At 38.9% G+C, this 18,328-nt stretch overlaps 2 protein-coding genes across 6 annotated transcripts in view; one reads left to right on the forward strand and one right to left on the reverse strand.

The window, feature by feature from the left end:
• Positions 1 to 18,328, forward strand: part of sbf2 (SET binding factor 2) — a 122,463-nt gene that overhangs the window by 5,152 nt on the left and 98,983 nt on the right. For 2 of the 5 annotated variants that reach the window (XM_044349858.1, XM_044349866.1), the window contains exons 2-3: positions 7 to 57; positions 147 to 219. Coding sequence is in view for 3 of the 5 variants with exons in the window: in XM_044349838.1 (XP_044205773.1) it covers positions 9,188 to 9,242 (55 nt within the window). In the remaining 2 variants the exon portion in view is untranslated. Of the gene's footprint in view, positions 1 to 6; positions 58 to 146; positions 220 to 9,084; positions 9,243 to 18,328 lie in introns of those variants that run through there. The other 3 variants (XM_044349828.1, XM_044349849.1, XM_044349838.1) reach the window with 2 other exon arrangements.
• On the reverse strand, positions 3,226 to 5,774 carry adma (adrenomedullin a). Its single transcript, XM_044349915.1, has 4 exons — positions 5,655 to 5,774; positions 4,930 to 5,038; positions 4,659 to 4,784; positions 3,226 to 4,500 (listed from the first exon to the last, which is right to left on the reverse strand). The coding sequence occupies exons 2-4, from the start codon at positions 5,022 to 5,024 to the stop codon at positions 4,197 to 4,199; spliced, it is 525 nt and encodes a 174-aa protein (XP_044205850.1). The 5' UTR covers positions 5,025 to 5,038; positions 5,655 to 5,774; the 3' UTR covers positions 3,226 to 4,196.

The raw sequence follows: 18,328 nt of genomic DNA on the forward strand, positions 1-18,328 counted from the left end.
TTGCAGGACATGTTGCTGAGACATGACGTGAGCAGACTAGGAATGAACAACAGCAATGTAAGGGATGCCTTTCTTAACTAGGAAGACTAATTTATTTCAAAGTTTAAAAACCCTGCTCTCACTCACTTCTGTGTCTTTAACTACAGCTCATCAACTAAGATAAAGACAGTTAAAGTACATTCACTTGGACTTGCCTCATCAGTGTACGTCATGGCAAATGTAAGTGTCTCTAATATTGCATTTTTATTGTTGTAAAGAAAGTAAAACCACATGTGATCTGTTCCACTAGTAACATCAGTCTCTGAGTAGAGGCTTGTGGCCGCATCAAAACACTTACTCCTACCTTTACAGAGCAGTACAAGCAGTTCTACAGTACAGCTAGTTGAACTTCTCACGCAGCCTCAGAAGAGGACCTAGATTTAATGCTGTTGCCATAAGCAGCAGGGGGTCCACTGTCCCTGATTTAGCCTTGCAGTGTTTAGATTATGAGGCTAATCCTCTCAGCTCAGGTTATCAGGGTACTTTTAGAATTGGCTTTAGAGGACTGACTTTTAGCCCTGGGCCTATATCATTTTGATTGATAGCAGGTTTGTCAAAGTGATTTTACATCAGCCTGCTCCTCTCGTCTCATCTCCTCTCCTCTCCTCTCCTCTCCTCTCCTCTCCTCTCCTCTCCTCTCCTCTCCTCTCCTCACCTCACCTCTCCTCTCCTTATTTTCTGGCAGCTGCAGACAGTCCTTTCATTCACTCAGTTGTATTTTGGCAGTAAAGGTAAATGGTGGACGCATCTTAGCTGACATCCTGCTGGAAAGAGCAGGTCCTGAAATATTACTTGCAGTAGCTGTGTAAACACAGCAGTGGAAAAATGAAAAGACTTTGAGCTTAGCATAAGTCCTGGACAAGGGGTATTATTTTGTACCAGTTGACCTACACTGATCAGTTTCTTGATGCTGTCATCACGTCACTGGCGTCACCAGCTGATTGGCTTACTGAAGGAGTGACACCCTCACATATATAAAGAGTACACTGGCTAGGCCAGATCTACATCCATTCAGTCTATTCTTGGAATGCTTTTATTGTGATGACTTAAAAGGCTTTTTTCACCATTAGGTTTTTGTGTAGAAACTACATTCAATATCTATTCAAAATATTTGTGTCATCAGCCACTAGATGGCACATTTTGCATTGTTTTAGTATGTTCACAGTCTGTATTTTTATTGCCCCCCATTCCACTCAGTCATCATTGTGATTCCTCTGCATGGGTGGTATTATTTCCATGCGGTAGGCACTGTGTGTTGTGCTAAATTGATTTTGCCATAGGCTATATTTCAGGAATATATAAAATACAATTTAAAAAAGACTGAAGCTCCCAAAAAACATGACTTTTATTGAAGTTCCATATTAGGGTCATTTTCTAAGTAGAAATCCTATAGTGCAAAAGAACAGGTTGTGAGAAAACGCTATATAAATAAAATTGAAATTGAAATTGAAAATTGAAATTAAAGAGTTTAAGTGAGTGACATTTCATACATCAGCATGTTGCTTTTACATATCTTGTGCTCTTAAACTGTTTTAGGCATATAGGTAAACACTTCTGAAGCCTATGACAGTAATAGGAACCTGCTCATACTCAGTATGCATAAGGAGAGTAAACCAGTATTTGCTCACTTTATTGTTATTATAGTAATTGAAATTTGAAAATGTATATAAATTATTTATGACACACTGAAAAATCTGATATAACTTTTGAAAATGTAACTGATTTCTTGTCATCTTTGCTGAGTGGCCAGGCCAAACTTAAATTTATAACCCAAAAACATTATTCAAGGATTAATCACAGTTTTCACCTATCGCTGTTTTTTTTTTTATCATGTTGAAAAAAAATATTCTTTGGATTCTGTGTTCTGATGTAGTTGAACAAATCATATCAAGACCACTCAAAAAACACAATTTTGCAGTTTTACCAATCCACAGTCACTAGATGGCAATAGAGAACATAAAATTGAAGTTTTGACCCTTTCTAAATCTCTCGCTCACAACCATACCACAAAGTTTTGAACAGCTGTAATTGTCTTTTCCGGTGAGTTAAAACAAAAGCATGAAACTGCCTTTAGCCAATATATGACACAATGTCAATGTCATGTAGTTACTAATGATCACACTTTAAAATGGTATGAAATACTGTGGGTTCTTCAAAAAACTGAAGTCGTGCTAAATTGTTTTCAGTCACAGTCTTTTCTTTCATTTCCTGTATGATTTCACTAAGAATTGTTTATAATAGCAGAGTGAATATCCAGTTAGTGCTTACACGAGAATCTGATAGTCATGCCAGCAATGAGCACAGTGGATACTAAATAAGTTGGAAATGAATATCTTACACTAAAGATCTGGTTAATTTGACATCATACCATTCAATGAATTCCTGATTTGACCCATTTTAGTTCATCTAGATATGCGATAATGTGTCGATAGTTCTGCAACAAGGGATGAGTAAAGCTTTAAAGGAGGAGATACCACCCTCTGACCTCCTGGGCTTTCCTCAGTGGGTCCTCATAGTCCATCTCACTGTGCAGTGTTCACCTCACATTTTCTCTTGTGCTACATTTCCAAACTGAAAAGTGCACATGTTGACAGTTGTACCCCTTTTATTGTGGGACAAAAAAAAGGAAATGCTGCCAAAAGACAGGGCTGTTGCGGTGTGTCTGGACCCCACAAAAATATGAAAGAAGGGGTGATAATGTGTCAAATGAGAAGGTCTGCAGCCTTTCAGTGCTGTTCAGTCTCAGGGGTCTGCTCGAATGTGAGGGTCTTGATGAGTTCTTTGTAGGAGCGGTTTTCATGATGCTCTCACAGGAATGTCAGACCGGAACCCCCCACATCGTTTTCCTCATGTCCCAACCATCTAGCATTGAATACAGATGGAGCTAAAGCCTCAGCCTCCTCTGATGGCTTTAGGGCTGCTCTGTGGTGTGGGGTGAGCCAACAAATATGAGCTGAACGAAGCAGGAATGCGCCTGGCACCCTGTCTGCCCTTTTTTTTTTTGTGTTTGAGGGGGGGCGTCATAACTAGGGGAATGTAGTGAGAAGAGGGGAGGCTCTAATGAGACCCTGTAATCACTTAACAGAGACCAGGTGCTCTGTGTCTTGCTGTAGCAGTGAACTCCAGACAATAGAATGCCACTTTCAATTTACAAGAGCCAGAAGCAAAGGAGGTCTGGACAAGGTCTAGATTTTGTATGCAAAATGTTTATTGAATGACAATGTTATTGCTTTGACACAAATAAAATAGAACACATTTACAAATATATAATATACCTATAAAACAGATATCCTATTACCACAGTTTGCAAAAGAATAATGACAAATAGCTACAATGCCCATATATATTTCTTCCTGTACAAAAATAGTTCTATCTGCATAAGTACTTTAATGTAACCTCTATATAATATTAAATAAAAGAATTCATATATACATATATCTGCAATAAAAAAACAAATACAGATTGCACATGTTTTTGTACAAACAACAATAATTTCAAGTATATTTCAATCCATTGTGGACTGGCACATATCTCACAGAATCTAAGGCATTTTCCCTTATACAGTGTCCAAAACTCGATAAAGACTGAGAGCTTCAGAGTTCTGTAGCCTATCTCCCTGTTTGGCATTATGATGAAGATGTCTTTTCCTGATGATTCATTTGACTTTAAGTCCAAATAGAAAAGTGCAGACAAGTACTGACAGGTTGATGGAACACGGTGGTATAATCCTTAGAGGATAGCACTTAATAAAGTCCTGGCCTTGAGGAAGAAATGATTAAGGTCCAAGAATATTAAAAGAAAGTTCCCTCTATAAGCCAGAGGATGTGTCCACTTTGCCAGGTATTAGCACTCTTCCTGCCCCTCTGCCAAAGCAGAGAGCAGCACCTGTAGTTGCTCCACGCTGTGCCATCCAGTGTCTGTAAGCCAGATGCAGTTGTTTGCACGCTCTACATCGCTGAGCTGCAAAGGCTCAGCTCTCAGAGAAACTCAGTGCAGCCAGTCTTGCTCAAACTCAGTCCTCATGCCTGGAAAAAATGTGCTGGAGAAAACTTGGCAGGAGTCTGAGGCATTTGGAGAATTTTAGAACAGAGCAGAGAGGACACTAAGTCTGAGCTACTCCCTCGCTTTTGTTCCCAACTCCTCTCGTGAAGTCCCGCTCATGTCCGTCTGAGGAGAGACTCAAGCTTGTAAACTCGTGAGTCGGTTTTGCTCCACACGGGCCTCAGCCTGCCCTGATCTAGCCTCAGTGTGACTTTGTGTGTTGGAAGGGAGCGACGCCTCCGGCCGTATCCCTGTGGGCTGATCTTGTCAACAGGGGCACTCCCAATACTCAGCTTGTTATTGAGCCGGTGCAGGCGGTCTGCCAAGTCATGCACTGTGCAGGTGCCCAGGAAACAACCTTGTCTTCTCGACTGGTTGGATGAATTTTTAGACCTTTTGGTTCGGACATTGATGTCAGTGCTGGAGTTACAAAGGGAGAGAAAAGAGACATTAATCCAAGCTGCTCATTCCTTAGTTGTTGCAGAAAACATTTTGATGACAAATTGACAAAAAAATGCCATGATGACCTAATGGAGACAGTGTGTAGATCATCAAAGTTGTATGGTAAATGCTCTTACCTGGAATGTGGCAGCAGGGTATCCCTGATATCTTCTGGTCTGACAAAGTGCTGAGAGTCTGCTGGCTTCTCTACAGATACACTGTCTAGATCCCGTCTCAATCTGCTCCCTAGCCATATGCTTAGCCTAGGGGAGGGAAAAAAATCCATTAGTCTTAGGTAGATAATTCAGTAGACAGGTAGCTGCTGTCATAGACTTGACAGACTGTCACATGTTTCATCAGCAGGGAAAAAAAAGATTATTGAATGAATGACTCGGTCAGTTAACTCACCTTTTTTTCAACTTTGGATTCACTTCAAGTTCCACACAGTGTGCTACTGTCGCCAGCAGACAGCAATAGAGGAAGGACTGGAAGATCAATTTCATTTTGTCTTTAACACCTGTGGAGAGTAGAAAAAACATTTATTTATTTATTTATTTATTTATTAATAACTTATTAACTTATTAACTTCTTGAATTTCCTATTGTCCCTTTATGCATGTAAACCACACTCATACAGTATGCCCATAAGTGCCACACTGCTGCTTGCTTACACAAGAGTCCAAAAGCCAAGTTATTTGCACTTATCATTCATTTATTTAAAAAGTTAAGCTAAGGTCAGATTTTGCTCGGTTAAGTAAACCTACAACCATGCTTTGGGCCCCTGGCCAATAAAGTGAAGGACACTGTCTGCCAATGAGGGGTCCAAAATAGGCTCAGCTCAAAAGTCAAACAAAAACTTAAATGCTATTAAACTCAGTTGCATGTTCATGAAACAGAACAAAATTAATTGCAACTATAAACTATATGATGTAGTGCTTCTGTCAGATGTGTTGCACCTTGAAGGCAATTCCTCTACAGACGCACACATTAAGAGCTGAACTGCTTATATAACCAGACAGATAACCTGTCCTTGTCTATACACTTGTGCCCTGACCTCAAAAAAGCAAGGATAAAGCCATCAGCTGGGAGCAGAGCAATCATAGCAATGTCTTCTTTAAAAGAAAGTGCACATACCTGTAACGCTCTGGTAATTCAGTTGGATGAGAAAGCTCTTCTTGTAAAAGAGTACTCCACAGGTTTCTTGAAATTGCCACTGGTTCTGTAAGGCAGCTGTGTCACTCTGCTAATAGCTCCTACACACCAGACAGGGAGCCTTTATACAGGAGGTGGGAGGGGCTCACATTGACACACGCAGTCTCTCATCTTTTCCTCCACCCATCCAGTACGACTGCTGTGATACGGTTACAATGCAACACAATGCAAAGATCAAGAACCAAGATCAAAAATGATATTTATAATGGAAAATAGTTTTAGAGCACACATTAATGAATGAAGTGCAACAATTTTATCTTGCTTTTACTGAGTCAAAACATCCTCCCTTTACACAGCTCAGTATTCATAATACATCAACACTCTTTTAAAAGTCTCATCAAATATGATTTATGAATTTCAGTTTGTGTGTGTGTGTGTGTGTGTGCGTGTGTGTGTGTGTGTGTGCGTGTGTGTGTATGTGTGTGTATAATAGCAATAAATCAATGGTAATCAGTTATATAAGTCAAATACTACACTTACTGTCCCAATCAAAGTATGTCAGTTGAAATCTAAATAACCACAGAAGAAAAGGTTTAAACATACATTGTTATATCTGAACTTTAAGGTCAGTTATGTATAGTTTTTGTTAACGTTCCTTTCAGTACAACTGGCTTTTGTGTAAAATAAAATTTAAGGAATGTTTCCACAGTCTACTTTTCAAGGCACTCCCTGATACAGTGAAGTTCAATGCCAGCTTGAAATTACACTGGATGATGAATTTGAGATTCGGTAATAGACAAGCATTGAGTAACTTATTAAATATAGTAAGAATGCCCAACTGTAAAGCCAATATACTCAATGTATTCGTTTGTACAAGGCAAATATTTGACTTCAGACTAACCATGTAATTTATTTTTGCTGTGTGGATGAATACGAAATGGAATTTTACAATTATCTAAAAATAAATCAAGTGTCAAAAAATGAACTTGAACAACAATCTATGACGTATGAACAATATTGGCTTAAACATTTTTTAAATAATTCTGCTGATTTGTTTCTCTTCTAAATTATAAGTAATATGACTTCACTTTTCATCATAGGAATGCACACACAAGAATCTATTAGGTGATAATGGGAGAGCCATCAAGTCTGCCTGTGTGTCTCAGAGGATATCACCCCCTACATACTTGACTTCACATAATTGACCAGTTCAGTGAGTCGCTCGGCATGTGACACGCTTAACACGACCACATTACATCCATGTGTGCTTGGATTAAAGCTAAATAACTGAAAGCAACGCAGAAAGAAAGATAATTCAAAACAGGGCACTGGAAAACAGTTTATTCTGTAAAGCTCAAAACAACACACCTGTTAGTGGGTTCATGTTGATAATAATCCCTCAGTGGAAACACAGGACAGAAATAACACATTAGGGAGGTAACAACTTTTTGTTTATTGCAGCTGACCTACAGCTAGTGAGGATCTATGTCTGCAGATGTGCATATTGTTATGAGGAGATAGTCTACACCTCAGAAAAGTGAGCATGTGATTTCAAAAAGATTGAAATCATACGCCCTTACATTCAGTATGTGAAATGCTGTAAATACCAGAGAAAGATCTTTTGATTTTATCAGTATAGAAATTCCGGTGTAGAATTTCCTCAAGTATGGTGTAAATTAGTTTTGTTAATCATGTCAAAGTAATGCTTTCAGTTTTGATTTTCCTTTCAGTTTCGATGAAGGGGAAAACTGTCCCTTGGTTTTCTTTCAACATGATTTTAGACATACTAATCAGCATCAGCATCCTATTATTCATATCTTTTTTTTTTTTTAGTCCCTGATGCAGAACCTTCCTAAGTTTATTTATATCACGACCTCATTCCACACATGGCGTCATAAATTTAAACTAAAAAAAATAATACATAAATGTCAAACACATGTGCTGTAAAGCAGTAAACATTTTGTAAGCACTTTGTAATGATAATTGCCTCCGGCAGACGAGTAATCCCCTCACTAGAGTTTACAATAGGAGGTTGTGCAATCATGACAACAAAACACTGCTGTTGCTTTTTGGCTCCTTATATAGAATTTTACATGTCCCCCATGAAGTTCCTGTGATATGACTGACAGTGTTAGTCCTACCTTTGACTTTCCGTTTGTACAGGTATGTGTGGCAGGAAACCCGAACAACTAGGCTCATGTGTTCCAGGAAAAAGAGAGTGTCGAGCCCCAAGGCAGAAATTTGAAAGATGATTCATAACTGTCATAACTCTTTGATAAACCTGGAAATTATGTTGATTGAGGTTCCATGACTCTTCCACCCAGTCTGTATTTCTTCATGTTTTGGCTCAAGTTCAACTATTTAACTACCTCTGTCTTCATCTCCACTTGACTAGCAAGCCAAAACAATAAGTGGGATAGAGAAGGGGAGAGAAAGAAAACACAGAAAACATCAACACGTAAGAGAAAAGAGAGATGAAGAGTCAGACAAAATGCAGTGGAAGTAGCTTGCTGTGTTCCTGCCATTGTTGACAGTGATGGCGGTTTGTGTGTTGGAGTACAGATTTCCATGTGCTATTCCCCGTGACAGCTTTTCCTGTTTTCATAAATATTCAATATTCTGCGCTAACCACATGAGTTTGCCCTGTCTCTCACACTGTGTGTCAAACCATAACCATGTCCAGTTTTGTAGAGCGACTTTAAAACAAAAAAAATTGTCTTTGACAGGACTGAGATTTTTCTTTCATGGCACTTTGCACAAAATTGAAGTATTAAATTGTTTTATAAAAGCTTGAACAAATATGTGAGTCCATGGAATAAACCCTAATCATTTTAAATTGGAACAGCTTTGTCATATTAAGAGAAGAAAAGAATCTGTCTGGGTTCAAGTAGTGTATTTTTTGTTTTCCTATAACTAATATTCCCCAATTGCCCCAACTGGCACTAAATCCTTATGATAAATCAAAATGAGCAGAAATAAAAAAAGAGCGTGGCAAGTGTAAGGAAGGAGGGTATTATTATTTAGCCTCATGGAAATCTCAGCTGATTAATACAGCGCTGATGGAAGTATTTTTCATTACTCTATCAAAGTTGCTATTGCATATTTTATTTTCTAGACAGTAACTTTGGGGCAACTCACAGGAGTTTTTAGACCCCTGTGAGTTCTTGATGAGCTATCAGGGAGTCTCTAGCAAATCCATAAATGTTGTTATACCCCTTCTGTTGCATGAACCAGAGAGGACAAAAGAATCACTGTTATGACAACACAGCAGGTTATGGTTATTGATGTATTACCCGCAGTTATTCAATTTTAGGCTATAAAACCGGATTATTGTAGTGTATTGGAGCCTGTGTTAAGGCACAGTGCTCGGTTTGTAAACTGAAGGGCCCACGCCCATGGATGTCTCCAGCTCCTGCACGCAAGCGCACTGGCACTCCTTCTGTCAAACATGGCTGTGCCTTGGAAGAAGGAAAAATGCTGAATTGTGTTGGTATATATCGGGAAAAGCAGCAGACATGGCTAGATTTGCTGACTATTTTATTGTCGTGGGATACGATCAGGAAAAAGCCGGTAAGTTTGGCGGCGGGGGCGGCTCGCAGATTGAACTGCGAAGCTGAGGTTTGTGTCCAGGCCGTCAGTCAGTGTGTGATGATGTTGATATTAGATAGCTTTGCGCTTAGCCTAACGTTAGCCGCACAGCTACCAGGCGAGACTGGAAACACTTTCTTTTTTCTCATTAACCCGCGAGTTGCTGAGTATCATCCGGGCGGGCATGTATGTACAGATAAAGCACACACCTGTTGGCAATTCAGCAGTGGTTATTTATACACGACGTATTGCGATATTTGACTTGAATCAATCGCAAGTTTTCATGGATTCAAAATCTGTCACATCCTGTCCCTGTTGATTGTGCTTCTGTCAGGTCCGGGGTTGGTTTCACTGCCATCTAAGGGGACAAGCCTGCTGTATAATGCCCACAAAAGATCATATAAATCCAAATTTTGATCATTATTGTTTTGCTGACTTAAACGAGATCAAGCATAGGTATTGATAGTTAGGCTTTGCATCCATGTTTTGTATTTTAGTTGCGTAAAGTGGTAGCTGTGGACTTGCCTTTCCTGCACGCTCTGTTTTCGGGTCTATTTTTACCCACTGCAGCCTCACTTGTCAATGATTTGTTGTGTTATATTTGTTTTTGCCGGAAGAGTGCTCAACTTTTTCATGATGGGCGTAACATTATACAGCTGCGAGGGAAGGCAGTCCCTCTCTCTCTTTCTGTTATTCTGTAGTGGGACAGGAAGCTCCCCATGCTCCCACTTACATGTTGTGCCTCATGTCCAGCTTCTCCTCATTCAAGACATTCAAGACTTTGCACACATTTCTAAGCACAAGTAGACGTTTAGATAAATAGATGAGAATCCTTTGGCATTGCACAGATGTTTAGACTTCACAGTTATTATTTTTCAAGTAACCTAACCACAAATAGTACTTAGTAAACAACTAGTAATAGCAAACAACTCAAGCCTGTGCAATTTATGGCTAGTCATCTGCTTGTGCGGATCCAGTAAGAGCGGCTGCTCAGTGAGTGTTGTGGAGAGTAAGTAAAAATATTCAGCTAATCTGCCATAAGGGAACAAATTAAACTTCCTATCCTCTTGCAGTGGCGTCCATCCAGCGCCATGTGTGTCAAAGAGGGGCCAGAGCAGCTGAATCCTCTTAGTCACCATAGCTTGCTATGCACAATAGGTAAACAGTGTCTTTCATCAACTCTGTACATCCCAGCGCCAACTGACAAATGAATTTTTTGTGCTCCAGGGATAAAATGTTCCTGGCGTCACCAGAAGAGTCTGAATGGATTCACATTCAGAGAGTCTCACCACAAGAAGACACGGGGACCATGAGTTTAGTTTTTTTTTTTAATCCACTCGCCACTGATAATGATGATGAAGTTGATGGTGGAGAGAGCAAGCAACATAAGTCTGCTCTCTCAGAATGTGGTCGATTAGGGCGCTGTGACAGGCTTATGTTATCCACATGTAAGCCTTTTCCGGTGGACAAAAAAAATATACCCCGGTCCATATTGAATTGTATTTGCCTGCTTTTACTATGTTTTGCTGAAGGTAATGAAGCATATCAATTGTTGGTTTGAGCTGGCGCTCTGCAGAGATGCCCTTGTTTGCAAGTGGGAGTAATTTTTTATTTGAACTGGAAAATTAGAACGAGAGATGAAATGCAGAGAAATTATTTTACAAAGTGAGGTTGAGTTATAGAAGTCCGCCTGGTCACAGTAATGTGTAGTCCGTAGTCTAGACAACAGATTTTTCCTGTCCACTTTGCTCGTTAATTCAAACCAGGGATCCCTACGTGGGTCATCAGCAAGCCTCCTGCGCTGCGTTGGCTTTTGCTCCACTGGCCTGACCCAATTTCAGATTACTATGGATGGATCAGTTGCAAATAACGCTAAGCGTGCAATCTGTTGAGGAATAGGCTCAGTTCCAATTTGTAGTGAATCTGAGTGACTGCTGAAAACTAAATCATTCCCTGTAAAATCTGAGCCTGTACCTTATGTGAACTTGTGTTAATTATTGCCACTGGAAATGGAATATCGCTAATGCAAAGTAATCACCTTCACAGTAAACAGAGAGTGTTGCTTTTAAAGTGGGGCAAACCTGGTGTGTAGCTACAGTCAGAAATACCAGTGTGTTGAGAAGTGGTGGTGTGGTTTCTCTCTAGGACAAACTGGGTGATGTGGAGGTAGGAATACAATACTGTATAGTAAAGATAGCAACTAAACAGAAAGTATAGTTGAAATCCTCACTAGATTCTGTGTAGGATTACCTTGCATTTGCACGACCCAGTTTCATCAACTTGCTTGAGCTTCTCTAATTTTGAGACTCTGAAAATGTAGAAAAGGCTGTTTTCTTTTCTAAAGACTTTTGCCCCTTGGGTCTGAATATAAATCGAAGGTATGTGTCTCCTGCAAGAACACTTGTGATATTTTCATTGTGAGACAGGTGACCTATTTAGAAAATTTATTGAAAGGCACATAACTAATGGTCATATCACTGTACTTGGTGCAGACTGAAGTGATTTAAAACAAACAAAATTGGAAGTGGGGTAACCTCTAATTCTGTAGTTTATTGCTGTCATTGAAACCTATCACAGATATGCTATTTATCATTTGAGCGCTATTAGATATATGAAATATAATATGCAGCTGTGAATATGATAAAAGTGAACATGACTTGAGAGTCTGCCGATGTCATGTCATTGGCCACAAACCTTGGAATTATTTTCATGAATAATGTTGGAGTGCAAAAACTTTGGTTTAGATGGATGCACTCTCTGTTTAACCTGCATTGTATTTTGGATTTTTGCAGATCCTTTGCAGTAGGACACTGTTTCTCTTTATTGGCAAAAGGTTATATTCGCTCTGGCGTGCTACCATAAATTGTAATTTGCCACGTGAAAAAGAGGAATTTGCCCAGCTGCTTTTCTCACACAGTTTATTGGATAGATATCATCACTCTGTATTGAATCAAACTGCTTTTGGAATGTGTTTCACAGACACACTACCCAATCTCTACTCTGTGTGACTTTATGGTCTGGATTTTCTGGTCTGGACTTGAAGAATGGCTTATGTAACATATCACAGTCCTGCAAAATAACAAAAAAAAAAACTCCAAATGACCAAGAGCAAAATATTTCCATCTGCACATATCTGTTGACTGCGTGACATTGCCATGTGTGAGAAGATGTGTATTTGTAGAGATGCATGTATTCAAGCTTTCAGCGTGGAATCGGTTCTTAATCAGCCTGGTCTGTAATGTTGCATGACTCCAATCCATAAATGCCTTTTTAAGCATTATTTTAATAGTCGTACCAAGAATCAGTCCATGCTAGGTTTTATCTTCCCAAACATTCATGAATTGGCTTTCTGTTACCACTTCTCAAAGAGTGTTTGTTTTTGTGTGCTGGCTCACTTGGCACACCCATAAGGACAGCGCTTTGGCAAAAAACACCCCTTTCTTAAACAAAAAAACAGCATTTCAACCTGTGGGAGGTTCATATGTTTACTATTTTTGCTTTATTTCACTTCTTGTTGGACTATGGGAATTGCCCACATTGGTGTTTCTGTGGTTTGTCTTCATGTTTTTTCTCCCTTAACTTGTATGCCTGACTCCGTCATCAGACCATGTATTGCCTTTCATTCAAGGCAATGAAGTGGTTTTCAAGCTTGTGCTGGTCTGCACCATTTGAGGTTCATAGTTTCATTCACCGGATCGTTTTGATTAACTTCATGTACAGTTTTACTCACAGTTCACGCATCTGTTGGTCGTGGGCTAGCCTCTGAGCTTAACAATGGTCTCCTCATTTCAGAGAATGTCTGCACAGTTGAGATGCATGTTACTGACAACATGAAATATTTTGCTTTTTCTTGCATCATTTTATGATTGTACAATGAAATGAAAATCTGGGGTTCTTAACTTTTTTTTTTTTTGTTGTTTGCCAGAAATTCCCGAATATGACAACTGTTCCGTTTTTAATTTGTTTAGTTGGAAAAAATGACGCAATTCTCTTCACAAAATCTTGAATTCTGAGTCAATATTTTTCACAAGATCAAAACGTTGTTAAGGAAGTTGCCTGGAACCTGTATGAAAAGAGGCTGCATCTTCAGATGTACAAACTCTGTAAGCCCTTGTCTAAAAATGGGTTGCGTAAACATCGTTCAACAAAGCATTAACTCCTGATAATCAGTGCAAGATTATATTTGACAGCTGTTTATTTATGCGATGGTGATGGCTTAAAGCCATCTGTTAACTTAGTAAGTACTAAATTACTAAAATACAACCCATTTTTAGACAAGGGCTTAGAGAGTTTGTACATCTAAATAATGCCAAGGAGTAAATATTGTTTGAATACGTTGACTTTAGAGATGGGCTCTTCCAACAGCTGGAGATGTTGATTTCATGTTGTAGATGCCAGATCTTGAAGTGCTGCCATGTGTTGTGGTTGGTTTTCTAAATCATTAGTTATTTAAGTCAAGTCAACTTGTGTAGTCTGTTTTGTTTTATCAGCGGTAAGATAAATACATGTTGTAGTAGTTTGTTTGTTCGGTTTCTATGGACTGTTCTGTAAAGTTAGTTGTAACTCTATTTGCAGCAAAGTTGTAATTTAAGAGTAATTTATGTAAAAACTACAAGTTTGCGATGGGTTTCTCTATTTTTCTTGTATTTCAGTGATAAATAATGTCTTTGTTTTGACATCACCCCTTACATCTTGATTATTCATGAGGTGATCTTAAAGTGCAGAAATTATCTTAGGAAACACACCATTTTCAATAGTATGCAGTGTTTCCCATACATTGCTTTATTTGTGGCAGCCTATCACCATATCAACATTGACAGCAACATATTGATTTTCAATTTTTTTTTACTATTTAAAATGGTTAAAATCTTATTTTATCACAGAGCTGCGCGCAGCACATTGATTGGCTTAGTCCCTCCTTGCCCCGCCCTCGCTCTCGCTCTCACAAAACACATTGACAACAGACCCTTTTGTGAATAGCCCCTCCTCTCCGCGCTCATGATCATGCGCAGGAGAAAGGATTGTTGCTGGCTTTTCCCCATAGAGAAGACGGCTGGCCGAATTCATGAATAGAATTAATCCGGAGTTCACAAATGTTTTGTATCAGGAACACCTCTGCATTAATTTGTCCAAAACTGATGGATTCAAGTTAACTCTGATAAGTTAGTCTATCTATGTTTTTAACGAAACGCTGTCAATCTCGGAGACCCAACTCTTCAAATAAGTTATTAACAAGCGTGTAAGAAGCCTAGCTAATAAGGATAGCTATAAGTTAACATTAGAATACAGCTGGGTTGTCGAGGTTAGCGCACTGTATGTACATAGCTGCATTCCATTTGCAGTGATGCACCTTATATACGGTCTTATTTAATAATTGATTTAGGAAAGCCTCCCTCTGCGCACACACGCACAAAAAAACTTTTTGCATGGCCATTAAATTATTTAAATTGCTCTGATGGATTCCACTGAAAACATTCACTTTTACTTTGTTTTTCACATCTGTCCTTTTTCATTTAAATTACTCTGATGGATTCCACTGAAAAACATTCACTTTCACTTTTACTTTTAGTTTTTCACTCCTGTCTTTTTCATTGACTCTTAGATGGCTACATGGATTCATCAGTCTTTTTTTTATTACAGCACCAACATCCTGCTTGCGATTAACAATAAGTGTAACATAAAAAATGTTACTTAGAGTAAGGTGGGAGATGTGACATTGTCTTAGATTTTCCATCTTGGAATTTCTGCCTCCATTGATTGTTTTGTTTTTTAACTCCACATTTGGCAGTCTCTGGTTGGATGTAGACTTGGTGGTGAGCGGTATCCTGACCACACCACAATGGAGGAGTTCCTTCCTTTGCGTTATACAGTTTAAAACTGATAGCAAGGGAAACTCCACTGGCTACTGTTCAACTACACTACTTCTGTTGATAAGGTGTTCATACAATCAGACCTTTGTGATTTCTCTGCTTATGCAAATTATGCTAAAGTTCATGTCAGGAAGCATTTTAGTCATAATATTTTCAGAGTAAATCTGACATGTAATAGGTTGGCAGTAAACAAAACATTAGGTCATCCCTTTCTCCAAACCAGGCTCCCCATGTGTATAATCTGATGAGACTCAGTGACAGTGTGTCCATGAAATCTGTACCTTTGATATTGATACAGTGTTGAAGTGAACTGAACCCTGTCTGGATGTGTTGGAAACAGGCGTCATTCTAAACACAGACTAGCCAGAATAGGATAAATATAAGCATAGCAACGGATGTAACCAAGGCTGTGAAATGAAACATCTAATTCTTTGCTGAAATCTGGAAAATTGAAAGTCTTTTTTTTGATTAACTGCTTGCCACCAAATGAAAACTTGCAACTGGAGGTCACAACTATTCATCACTTTATAATAATATGAAGTATATCAATATAACAATAATTCAATCTTAAGCCACAAGGTTTTGAACCACAGACTGACTGCTTATGGCACTGCTGCTAGAGGCACAGACTTTATTTCTCTTGAGGAGAGGGAAAAAGCAAATGATGAAAAGTGGATTTATTAGATTTTTTTAGAGATCTGAAAGTTGATAACGACAACTTCAAATTTGGTTTTTCTGATGGAAGCCCAGTTGAGGACTGCAGGTCTATGAAAAGTCAAAATCTGTTGTTTATTTATTGTTCTCTATGGAAACATGCAGCATATTTATGACCATGAGCGAACCCTGTGTGTGATGTATCTTAATCTTAGGAAGCTTTAACTCTCCTGGCCCTTTTTTGATTTTTCTTCTCTCCCAATATTTTGACCGTGGCATGACCTAAAGGCAATGGCTATCTTTTTACATATTTTTCCTGCCCTGCAGCTGTCTTTGGAGGCTGGAAAGCTTCCTGAATTAGATATTCATGACATCACCAGTTTGCTAATCTCCGATACCCTTTTGCCATGCAAACCACACCACAGTTTATTTTTTTGCATATCACCCACACAGAACATCCAGAACAGTCGGGTTTCCTGATTATGGTTGTGGAAAAAAGTATTTTTTGTAGCATATATAGACTCACCTCTGATTTAACTGTGTTATAAAAACGGCAAAAATCCACTAATATAGAATTTACATGTAAATGATGTATTGCTATACAGCTAAGTTTTAACTTGTGAGTATGAAACAGGTCAGTCCTTAGAGTGGAGACAGCAAAGTGAGGGGAGGCAGTGATGATAAAAATCTTCCAACTGGGAACTGCTCCATACCCAGTGACTATTGGAACAAAGGAGAGGACAATATGACAGCGTCTGTGGTGATTTTACTGAGTCACATTTTCTGATTCACAGCTGGAAGCTCTAGATTCAACTCAGACTCATTTGCATATAATATCTCAAATAAAACTTATATGATCCCTCAGAGCCTGTCAGTGGACATGAAGACATCATCGATCTCTTAATTGCTGAAATAGGTTAATGCAAATTCTGTTTTGGGGGTGGATTTTCCACTTACACGTGGGTCTTGATAGATAAGAGGAGGAAAATGAAAAAGCGATACCTGTGAAGTTGTTCCAAACCAGCCCACCTGTGTGCACGACTGGGCCAAAATCACAGGGGCTGACGTGAATGTTATGTAAACTGGTGGAGTCCACTGGTGGCCTGTCCATATATGGTAAAATAAGCATTTGGCTGATTTAATCAACAGTAACAGCAGTAAGATAAATCAGGAAGATGGATGGAGGTTTTTTTTCCAAGAGGAGAAACATCTGCTCTAATCAAGAAAGACTAACAACTTTTTCTCAGTGGTTTTTCACTTGTTGTTGAGAGTGCGCTAAATCACGCAACTGAGTAATAAATTATTAGGCTCATTCAGTCCTTGAAAGCTAAGTCGTGTGTGTGTGTGTGGGGGGGGGTATGTTTGGAATGGCGTAAGTCCCAGTGGGGTTGCTGAGGAAATGAAGGTGACTGCAAAATTTTACAAATTATTTTTCAATTTCATTAAATATCAAAGTTTTACTATGCTACTATCTTGTAAAATTGCTTTAGTAGGGATCCAGTGATACTGTAAGTAAGTATTGTATTGGTATCATCTGGTGCCAGCTTAAATTCTTAAACTCCACAAGGACGCCGGTGTCCTCAGCTGACATTACTCTGTTTCAGAGGAGTGAAGATTCTTGGTATCACCTCAAGATGTCTGAATGAAAATGGATTCTATGGGTACCCACGAGTCTCCCCTTTACAGACATGCCTACTTTATCCTATTCCCATGCAGTTTTTTACATACCATTCTAAAAATGGTGTATTTGAATATTTCTGCATACTGAAAGCAGTTCCAAGACTAAACAGTCTTGGAACTGCATAAATTGGGTATGACTGGAAAGCTGAGACTTGTGGATTCAGTGAGCCTGTATTCGTGTGTGATGATGTCAGTCCCCACAGTAGCTATTTCATTGTAGGGAGACCATTTTTTGAAACTTGAACTCACTGTATAAAATGACCTATTTGACCTCTAGGATAATCACAGCCTCATGAAACTTTACAACCACAAACTAGAGACCTATGGCATTCAGAGGATGTATGGCTTTCCCAGGTATAGTGAAAATAAAGGGGTTTCTGGGCAATATCCAGAACAGAAGTGCTCACCATCCAATCACCGAAAAATGCAATTCTTACAGAAATCTCCAAATGTCAAAAGTTTTTGATACCCAATCACATCATGAATTTTTCTATGGTGTTCCTCAAGGTCTTGGTGTCTTAATGTGGTATTTTGGAGGCATTTCTGACCATTTTTAGTTGTCAAAAATGGTTAAGTTTTTGACAAATGATGTGCACCCAAAAATTGCTGCAACAATTTATGAGATATAATTGAGCATGGGAATGGCCATCATATACTCTCTTCATAATGTTGTAAGCCCTTATACACTCTAAACTTTCAAAATTTGAATAGGCGCATAAGTGAAATACAATGTTTATTACAGATTTACGACTAGAAAAACTTGACACACAGTGCTGAGCTGCATCTCAAAATAATCTTTAGGCTCCCAGCTTTCAGACGATGTAGCCTATACCACTTCTGTGTGGCATATACTCTTAACCTGCT

This window comes from Thunnus albacares, chromosome 1 (genome assembly GCF_914725855.1).
Source record: "Thunnus albacares chromosome 1, fThuAlb1.1, whole genome shotgun sequence".
Lineage (NCBI taxonomy): Eukaryota > Metazoa > Chordata > Actinopteri > Scombriformes > Scombridae > Thunnus > Thunnus albacares.

What these genes read in the sequence shown, in the direction of transcription:
- adma (XM_044349915.1), bottom strand. Translation starts at nt 5,024, where the DNA reads ATGAAATTGATCTTCCAGTCCTTCCTCTATTGCTGTCTGCTGGCGACA. An exon ending in AATCCAAAGTTGAAAAAAAG is followed by an intron (nt 4,785 to 4,929) that starts GTGAGTTAACTG and finishes TCCCTCCCCTAG; the next exon opens with GCTAAGCATATGGCTAGGGA. An exon ending in ACCCTGCTGCCACATTCCAG is followed by an intron (nt 4,501 to 4,658) that starts GTAAGAGCATTT and finishes TTGTAACTCCAG; the next exon opens with CACTGACATCAATGTCCGAA.